Source organism: Buceros rhinoceros, unplaced genomic scaffold (genome assembly GCF_000710305.1).
Source record: "Buceros rhinoceros silvestris isolate BGI_N320 unplaced genomic scaffold, ASM71030v1 scaffold42921, whole genome shotgun sequence".
NCBI lineage: Eukaryota > Metazoa > Chordata > Aves > Bucerotiformes > Bucerotidae > Buceros > Buceros rhinoceros.
Window position 1 is genome coordinate 3,587 of NW_010395590.1, and position 10,257 is coordinate 13,843.

At 36.8% G+C, this 10,257-nt stretch overlaps 1 protein-coding gene across 1 annotated transcript in view; it reads left to right on the plus strand.

Annotated features, from left to right (window-relative positions):
• Positions 1-654: 654 nt before the first annotated feature.
• The window catches only part of LOC104501735 (AT-rich interactive domain-containing protein 4B-like), a gene marked incomplete at both ends in the record, with an annotated part of 18,461 nt that continues 8,858 nt past the window's right edge, over positions 655-10,257 (plus strand). Inside the window, 4 exons of the mRNA XM_010145592.1 lie at positions 655-765; positions 5,509-5,574; positions 6,150-6,240; positions 10,227-10,254. Coding sequence (XP_010143894.1) covers positions 655-765; positions 5,509-5,574; positions 6,150-6,240; positions 10,227-10,254 — 296 coding nt within the window. The remainder of the gene's footprint in view (positions 766-5,508; positions 5,575-6,149; positions 6,241-10,226; positions 10,255-10,257) is intronic.

A 10,257-nucleotide genomic window follows, 5' to 3' on the forward strand; every position in this document is an offset into this window, starting at 1 on the left:
CTCCTATTACACCCAGAAACACTTGTTTCCCTCTTCTTCTATTTCACGTTTCCACGTTTGGGTGCCATCTCTTCCTCTGTTTCCTGTAACAGAACCTTGTCTTTTGTCTGGACCCTTCACCTCCATTATGCGTTTATCCTACTGTTATTCTCCCACTGTACTCTGCCTCTTGGGCTGGTCTCCTGGTGAACACCCTCCTATATAATTTATTCGAAAGCGAAAAAGCTAAGTCTCTTCAGAGTTATTCTACTTACTAATGCAAAATGAACCTTAATTATTTGAGGCAAATAAACACCAGTGACTTCATGAAACTCATCAGATACTGAGTCAATTAAAGGAGGAGGTAGAACAGTTGGTTAGCCTTCACCGTTGTAGCAGAGCTGGCCATATGCTGTATCTTCACATGGTGCAGAGGTTGGAGGCTTATGTGGTGGTGGTTGTAGAGAGCTGTGGTATCAGTTTATTATATTTATGGTAGTCATTGTATGAATTTAGTGTTGTGTTCTGTGTTTTCTGCTGATGTGATGTACATATGCTGTCAGATTTCACTGGGCTGTTTGGTAATGCTCTGTCCACACCAGCTAGCAAGACCATGACAGATGTATTGCCAGTGGCCAGTAATTAAAAAACCAGTTGTTTTCATTTCTATTCCAGGCCATTGATGAGCCTCCCTATCTCACAGTGGGCACCGATGTGAGTGCGAAGTATAGAGGAGCCTTCTGTGAAGCCAAGATCAAGACAGCAAAAAGACTTGTCAAAGTCAAGGTATGTGGCTTTCCTGCAGATGTTTTTTCGGTGAAAAAAAGTCATCAATGCTCAAAAATAGCACAGCGTGAAACTTCCTTATAGCCTCAAGACAGCTAAGAGACTGTCCTTTGCTTGGAGGCCGGCAGTGCAGTCTTTGAAATAACAGTAAGATTTTTGCTGGCAGGGAAGAGGTTGGCCCACATTTAAATATGTTGTTTCTTCCACTGCTTTGTCATGTTCTTGCATCCAGCATTTGTGGCCTTCAATGTCATAGGATGACTTCAAAGTAATTGATCAAAATATGACAAATGTAGGCTTATGCATGGAAGAATGTTATCAGAAAATAGCTAAAACTCCTCCAAGTAGGTTTGATGTGTTGTGTTTCACCTCCGGACCGCAGGTCACTGCCATTTAGTAGTGGCGACTAGGTAGTGCTTCAGGAATAAGATGAAACCCTCCTGTCTTCCAACAAATTCAGCATATTGAGTCCTGTAGAATAGCAAGCAGGGGATCTCTACCTAATCTTTGTGATGACTAGTTAATGACTGAATGAATCAACATAAGCTATGAGCAGTACAAATAAAACTTGCAGGGAGGGAATGCAAGAGATACATTTTAACATCCCTTGGAAATTTAAAGTATCATTTCTAGAAATAAAGAGAACAATGTTTGGGCTTTATTATATAGTAAGCCTACACTGCAAAATGGCCTTATATTTCTGTTTCGATAACATTGCCCTAAAAGCTTCTAATCTGAGAAGAGGTATTATTTTTCTGCTCTACCTCTTAACCTCATGCAGAAATATAACAGAGAAAGGATCAAAAGCACTTCGAAAAAATAACTTAGATTGTCGCTCTGCAGCAGAGTTATAGTGGCAGAATATTTTTCTTATCTCTACTATAAATGTAAGTGAAAACTTGTGAATTGTGGGTGGTGATAACCTGTTATAGAAGAGCCCCCATTCTAAACTGTCATGCATTGCTTAAATCTGCCCTCATGCTATGGCTGATTTTTTTGCTTATAGTATCTCTGAGGGAGAGAGGAGGCTATCTCCAAAAGCCCTGGAGGGAAGGACTAATGTCACTTATTTGATACTAATGTTAACTACAAGGAATCTTAAATCTGGCATCTTTAAAAAGCCTTTAGAGCAAATAAGTGGTCTTTTCATTTCGTTAGTCATAACTCCTAACAGCATCAGCTGGTCTGTGCTTCACAGCACCATTGATTTTAAGTGACTAAGTATTGGTATTTAAGCTGTTAAGTATCAGTATTTAAGTACAGGAATTGTATTGTGCCTAGATTGGTGAAATCTTAACTCCTTTCATCTCCTTAGAGAGCTTTCATCCCAGCTTCTTAGATGGCCACTTGCACTTAAGAAAATATATCAATGAAAACAACCTTGGGTTTATTACTAGCAGTTTGGTCACTGCAGTGTTTTGCAGAAAGATTTTGAAATGAAATGGAGTAGAATTTTTACTGTAAGTTGTTTGTGGAGGCTGTGCTTAAAGCTCTGTGGATTCAAGTTTGTGCCTGTGTGTCTTTGCTGTTAGTGTATAGCTTAGGGCAGTTAAGGCCCAGTGCTACTCTTGCTTTGTAGAGTAATGTGATTTGTGGTTGAGGGTTTGGTGTTTTTTTTTTTCTCCCCATGTGTGAGAACAGTAACAATATCTGTTTACATTGTCTTTCTTCTACTAGGAACATATATTCCCTAAACTTAAGAATGACCCTTTGGTTTTCTCTGAACTCTTTTCTTCTGAACTCTTTTTGGCATGTGCAAACTTTCCCCAGTGTTAGCTGTAACTGAGATTCTCATTGTCAGGTGTACTTTGTCTAGAATTTTGGTTTTATCTGCTGCATTTGTTTTCCACTTGTTAAACAGTTTCTCCTGGCCCAAATATATTTCATGCCCTAGTCTCCTAGAACTACGGGAGGAAGAGGAAAGTCGATTAACTTCATAATAAACATCAATTTTAGTTTGAAGCTTTCATTTAAGTTTTATAACTAGATGCTCTGTTGAGAAAGGAGGATGGCAACAAAATTTTTTCAGTATGAAGTATGTCATCTTCAGGCAAGTAAAATACATCTAATTGCGTCTCCTCTTACCTGCTTTCTTGTTCTGTCGGATTTTGCTTCCTAGAATATTTTGAGGGGTACCTTCATAATAACTTTTCCATCACCAGTATAATTAAATAACTTTATTGAATTTAACGCAAATGCTATGTATTTATCATTTGAGTATCAATAAGTACTGTATTTCACAGTTTAACAGTCTTTGGCAGGTTCTGTACATGGTACAGAATGTTACATTAACATTGTAACTGCAGTACACGCTTCATGGAAAGCATCCAGGAAATACTATTTGCCTGGACTTGTAAAAAGTCTTCAACAAAGGGCCAAATTTTCAGTTAAGAGAGTGGTAGTCCACTTCGTAGGATCTCTTATACCTTTTCCTAGAAAGCCATTTAGGCCAGTTTATTTTGACAGTGTCTCCTAAAACAATTAGTGCCATCATCCACATGCACTTGTATTTGTACACCCTCAACCGAAGTTTCAGAACACTCTTTTCTGTATGGGTCTTTATTAAACAGAAACTAGTGAAGCATACCTTGTATAAATATATACCAGGACTTTCTCTTCAGAATGGTGAAGAAAAGGGAAATTTCAACTGAATCTAAACAGGTTGATGACATGCTGAATGTCTTAATGATTTGCCTGAGACAGGAACCATGGTGAAATACTGAGGGAATTAAAACCCCCACTAACAAATACTGACGTCACTTTTTTCAGCTTCGGGAAAGGCCAGTAGTGTCACACTGACTTTAGAGTTTGAGTATTTCTGTTAATAAGCAGTACTTTTGTTGTACGTATGAATATCTTGAGAAGCAAAAACTGTCGGTATCAAAAATCTTCTCCCCAAAAAGAGTCAAAGCCCTAAAACATCTTGGAAAAGAAAAAACGTTCTGGAATACATAACAGCAATTTGCCTGGTTTACCTTTCATTATAGTACCTTGTGGCTGTCTCGTGGATAGAGTTCCTTTTTGCTGTAAAATACATTTAAGATAATTACAGAACGTAAATAAAACCAGATATTTAAATCAGAATTGATACATTGGATATTTCACATGAGCCACTAGTGACCACAAATTTCAGATTACTTTGCATCTGAACTGAACTTTTGTTTTCTAGATAAATTCCCCAAAAGAGAGGAATAGTGTAGTCTTTGCTGAGGTAATTCTTTGTTTGGCTTTCAGGTTACAAAGTATGATTTTGTCTGCCTGGTGGACAGAAAGTATTTGCCATCAGTAGTGGGATGTTCTAGGAACATACTTTCACAGCAGTGTGTATCCCTGTGGTTCTAACAGAAGATGGACAAGATGATTGATTGATGAAGTAGCACCCTGGAAGGCAGTAAAATATTTTATGCGTTTGTTTTCTAATCAGCTAGTCAAGGTGGGCTTTCCTTAGTCCTGCTTGTAGGTGCTCAGCTGTTTGCTCCTTTTAAGGAGTTTTGCAAACCTTTGACTAAACTTCTCAGGAGACTAAGTAGGAAAATCTGTGTTAGAGAACACTGTTGTTCTGAAGGAAATTTTGCTATTGCTCTGTGCTACAGAGAACCTCTCAGCAACAGTGAGAACATGATCTTGGATACCTATGCTCATGAACCAAGCTGTCCGATTTAAGGTAGGATTGCCTACCGATTAAGGTAGTGAGAGTTAGGATTATACAGCTGAATCTTGTGCTCCGTTCTTGATTCTTGTGAATACTAATAAACTAACATTCACTTACATTGAGAGAGCATGTTCTGGTGAACATTAGAACATCATTTATGTGTGTTAGTAAAATGTACATATGTACATAAAATGTAATGCCAGCATTTTCTCAGTTTCCCTGAATTTTAAAACCAGAGTGGAAATAAGGCTTGAGGTGTAACTGATAGGAAAATCCTGTGACTTTAAGTGTGACCAACTTAATTTTGAATTAAATGAGTAGTGAGTATCTGTAGTGACTGATACAGATAACTTTCAGAACATATTTTTCTGAGGACAGCATATGTACAAGTAAAGACATAGCCAATGACATGGGAAAATACCTTGGAAATACTTACAGCTTTTATTTTTTCCAGTTTTGAAAGACTTGAAAGTTAGCCATCTGTACATGTACTTCCGATTAACTAGCGGTGTATAGGCTAGGCTGGCATTGACTGAAAGGCTATTTGGCTTGTTCATTTTGTTTAGTTGACAGCAGTGTTCTTTACCTTTTTTGTGTGAGTCTTTCAACTGTGAGTGAAGGAAATGTGCTTTAATAACAAAAAGCAAAAATACTCCCATAATATGGAATTAGATATAGGTGCTAAAACTGCTTGACTTCAGAAAATCGAGATATAAATATTTCTTAAAAATTACTTACACTCAGAACTCTTGAAACTCTCTCCTTTCTTGGAGTGGTACTAAAGCAGTACAATTCAAATCATTTAAGAGAACTGCAGAGATTGTTTTGAGCTATTAAACATTGTTGGTAAGCTGTTTTTTGTCACTTACTTTAGAAGGTAATGGTTCTGTTCTGAAAGATAAATATTTTAGAAGTTTTGATGACTAATGTCTCGTATTTCTAAAATATATGAATGAAGTACAGTTTTCAGCAAGTGGAATTATGATGGTGACTAACTGTAAGATGAGAGTAAGGGAAGGGCTATTGACATCTGTATGTGCTTATGCTGCTCAATTGTATCAAGTGATTGTCAGTTGAATTATATTTTTTAGGTAACTTTTAGACATGATTCTTCAACAGTGGAAGTGCAGGATGACCACATAAAGGGTCCCTTAAAGGTAACAAATTTTACATTTTGCTAACACTTAGAAAAACTTTTTTCATTATTTTAGTATTTGACATTAATGTGTATATGCAGTATGGGGTCAAAGTGGAAGCTTCAGTTCATTACACAGGCCAGAAAGGAACACAGAGCATAAAAGGTAATGCTGCAAAGCTAGAGTTAGCCTACCCTTCATGTTAACCTTTTCTTTTGTAGTTAAAGGCTGATGCAAGCCTCTTTGTTCTTTTTGGACGTAAAGCTAAGAAGTTTGGCTGGCTCTAATTTTTAGACACTGTTGCTTTGGAAAACTCAGCTGGAGGATTTGATGGGCAAACTCTTATACAAGAGAATGACATCACTCAAATTGGTTCTTGTTCCCCACCTACTGGCAGGAAATAATCAGCTCAGTTAGTTGTCTTATTTTAGAGGAGTAAAATAAAGTTCTGAGGGATACAAGTATATCCAAAGGAAACTGGGAGAGTATGGTATATTTAACACAGAAATAGGTTAGAAATTAACTCTATTTGCTAAATACAAATAACATTGCTTGTTATAGAAGCTCTCCAGTGCTAAGTGGCTTTTGTATTTTAGGTAGGAACTGTTGTGGAAGTGAAGAATCCAGATGGAACCTACCAAGAAGCAGTTATCAACAAATTAACAGATGCCAGTTGGTACACCGTAGGTAAGAGCAATAGTTACATATTTGAATTAAACTCATGACTTAAAATAAGCCTGTGGCCTGGACATGTCTTAAACATGGTGAGAGAGATTTTTTGAAGATGCTTAGGTATGGAAAGTTTGTATAAAAACCCCCAAACTTGAAAGACGTGTTTCTGAAAGATAAATGGCAATACTTGTTTTTCCCTACTCTCAGGCTGAGCCCGGGTAGCAGGTGCTGTAAAAACAGATGCAGCTTATTTTTTAAAAAGGTATTTCCCTGTTCATTCTCCCAGTTTTCTAATGTGGCGTTTCAGACTTTAGATGATGTATCCACATTACCAGAAGCAAATACAGCTTTTTTTTTTTTTCCTTCAAATATTTTTTTAAAGGCTTTATATATGTGTGTTTATGATGCTGTGTATCTGTCTTGGGGAAAACTGGTCAACTGTAGAATTACAACATACATTCTATCTGTGCACTGGTAGTCTTAAAGGTACCCCGGGAAGTGTATCATACTTCTCTGCTTGGCAAATAACTGGGATGTGGGAAGATGAAGACCAGGTCTTTAAAAGAACCATAGCAAGACTTAGATGTTTTGAGATTAGAACGGTTGTTACTGATGAAGTGATGTTGGAACAACTAGAAGAAGTCTTCATTTTCCCTAGTTTGGCTTTGTGGGTTTTTTTAACAAGGGAATAGAGCTGTAAGTTTATTAAGACTTTACAGATAAGTGTTGGAGAAAATATATATCCATTTTCTTGTTGGGGAAGTAGAATGTGTGAGTAAAGGAGAGACCGGGTTAGGATGAGGAGAAACATGAGGTATAAAACCAATAATTAACATAAGTTAATATAAGATACGAGAACTTTTAAGAACAGAATTTTATAGCTGGTGTTAAAACTGTTGTATGTATATATTTACGCTTCTGAGAAAGCAGAGGTTAGCAGTTCAGCAAGAGTAAGATAGCAGTCCATGGAGATGAGATGTAGAAGGTGGGTGTCGTGGAGTTGCAGACTGTAAATCAAAGTATGTCTGACAAAAATCCTGAACTTGAGAAATGGGAAGAGGAGATATAGAAGTTGAGACTGAAAGCCATGTTTTGTAGATAAAAGTAGACAAAAGCACGTTGACCTTGCAGAATCAGTAACAGTAGCACAGCGGCTGGCCATATAATGCACTTTGAGAGATAAGTGACTCTAGCAGTGGATGATTAGAATAATCTTTGTCAGGAGGATGAGTGGAATGAGACTGAAATTATCTTTACAGGCAGTGGTGACTTCACAGATCTGAGTGAAAGTCCTTCTTCAAGGGGTAGTTGCCATTCACCAGATTTCAGAATTAGCACACATGTTAACCAGCAGTTATCTAATGTTGTCCTAACACTTGTTGAGAAGTATCTAATTACTTGCATTGTCAATGATTTTGTGGATAAAACTACTACAATTTGGTCAAAAGCTTTATGAAGGGACAAACAGAACTGAAGTAGTACCTTTTCAGAAGTTGTTTCTTAAGACCATTTATGCCACTGCAGCAGGAACACATAGATTTTAGAGGAATAACCACTTTGGAGCTGCTTGAGAACTCTTAACATATAAGTATGGGCAAGGTTGCTTTAAGAGCATCTCTGTCTTACATTCATAAGATGCTGTCTGCGTAGAAATAGCACATCAGTTTGTTTGTGCTTTTTTTTGGTGATACTACTTTCATACCAAAGGAAGATAGGAACTAAATTTTACCAGGTGGGTTGTTGTTTTTGTTTTTTTTTTAATTTATTTTAGCCTTTTAAAATTAGTATAGCACAGTTATATAAATACATGAAGTATCTTTGCTTTTTTGCAAGTCCTATAAAAACTTCCTCAAAAAGCTCAAGGTATTCCAATCCTGGTACCTAGATACTGTTTCAGCATTGTGTCTTTAGAAAGTTTAAATTATATGCTTTAGAGTTAACTCTATGTGTTTACTATGAGGAAAAAAAATCCTAGGATTGTTTGCTTTATTAAAAATTCAAAAGTAGTCTTACCCCTTCTGCACATTTTTGTCATTACATTGCTTTTTCTCAGAATTCAAAGTGGTTTTATTTGCAGTAAGTTGCTTCTTTTCCTTGTTTTCCTTTCAGTTTCAGAATAGGTGTTTTTAAATCCATTACATTCCTGTATATCTGCTTAGTAGATTGTTTTGGGGATGGTCCATTAGATTTTAATGTCATATGCATTACAGTCATGTGTACTATGGTGGCTGCACAAGTCTTCCAGGGAGATGAAGCTTTTGCTTTGAATATATTCATGTTATGGAACAAGATCAACAATCCCTCTGGTAGGGAAGAGGCCAGAAGCAGATTAGCACACAGGATATGTAATGTGGCTATCTGCCTAGCTCTGAATAGGTTTACCTCTGTTGTAGTCATCTTACCCCTTGAAGTGGACAGATTTTTTTTAATCTCTCATTATGTAAGGAGACTGTTATGTTAATTAATGCAAACTGAATTAGAAGCCTGGTGCCTTCTACGTCACTTAACCAAGGAGGGGCTTAATTACACGTTGACCATTTGAGATGCAGCTCCAAATTTCTGTGTTTTCTTGTGTAGTTCTTGCCCTTGATATTTTTCAAGAAATTTTGAAGTGACATGTGCATCTATTAGCTAATATTTTATCACTAAACAGCACTTGATAACTACTGTGGTATAAAACACTAGGGAATGGTAGTCATAAGGTGAAGTTTGTACGTCAACAGTAGTGACTTTTGTATAGGGATGAATAATTCTTAGAACTAGTAAAAGTTACTTTCATATCAAGTAAATACTAGTCAAGAGTTTTGATGTACCTTGTTGCTTTGTGTGTATTTTTATTTAAATTTGTAACCGTTGAGAATATAGGACCTACTATCCGAAGGCCAGACATGTCTGAAAGTTAATCTCTGATCTTGCCAGGCATCTTTTGCCATTGATAGCTATTCTCCTAACAGGTATTTGGCTCTTGTTTGTAGAGTGTTTACATGCTTTTTTAATTCTCTACCACGTGACTGAATTCTAATGAGACTCATAGAATCAGGCTCTGCAATACTGATGATGGACAGAAGGTGAAAGGTGCATATTAAGAAATTGCTGAAACTCTTAATTTTTAATGTAATATTTTTATCTGATCTTGGATTTGTTTCTGTGCCCACAAAAGTCTTCTAAGTCACTGTAGAGTGGGGACAAGAATATAATTATCATCACTGTTGTGGAGGGGAGAGCTGGTCAGTTCTTGTCTCACTGAGCAGTGAAAGAATAGCCTGAGGGCTAAAACTTGTCACAGGTTTTCATCTGTTAAGTACCTGTAGAAGACTTGACAAAAGCTTTTTGTATGAAAAGTTTATCTCACCTTGAATGTGTGCAAAGCAGAAAGTCTAGAAAACCAGGAGCTCCACACTTCTCTCTCTCCCTGCAGCTGGTTTTGATGATTGTCTGCACTTTGACAATTGTCATCTTTCTTAGGCTGATACCACTGTTGTTTTATAGCATAGTTGAATGAAGTCGGTAGAGAAGGATGTTGAACTTTCATGTAGCATCTAACTGCAACTTTTTTTGGTCAAAATATCCATTTATGTTTCTACATAGAAAGCATAGCTTCCATTTGAGTATCAGCAGAGTTCTGGTTAATGTAATAAAGTACTGTGAAAATTCAAAATGCTGGAAGAATAGTTTTTCAGTTCTAGATTGCATTGATTTTTAATTTTGTGTCTTGGTTCATAAATTGTCTGTTCAACTACTAATTACCTAAGATTACATTTAGCATGTGCAAGCACGGAGTAGCTGTGGTGAGACAGCAGCTTATGTATTTGGTAGATCTATGCAAATGCTTTACTGAATATGCAGCAGTATCCAGTACAGCTTTTTTTAGGGATTGACTACAAGAATGTATATCTCATTCTTTCTGACATCTAAGTCAATCACTTAATGATGCCGTGATTTAAAAAAAAAAAAAAATCTTCTTCTTTTTTTCCTTTGCCTCACTTCTTACCTGGTGACAGTATTTGACGATGGTGATGAGAAGACTCTTAG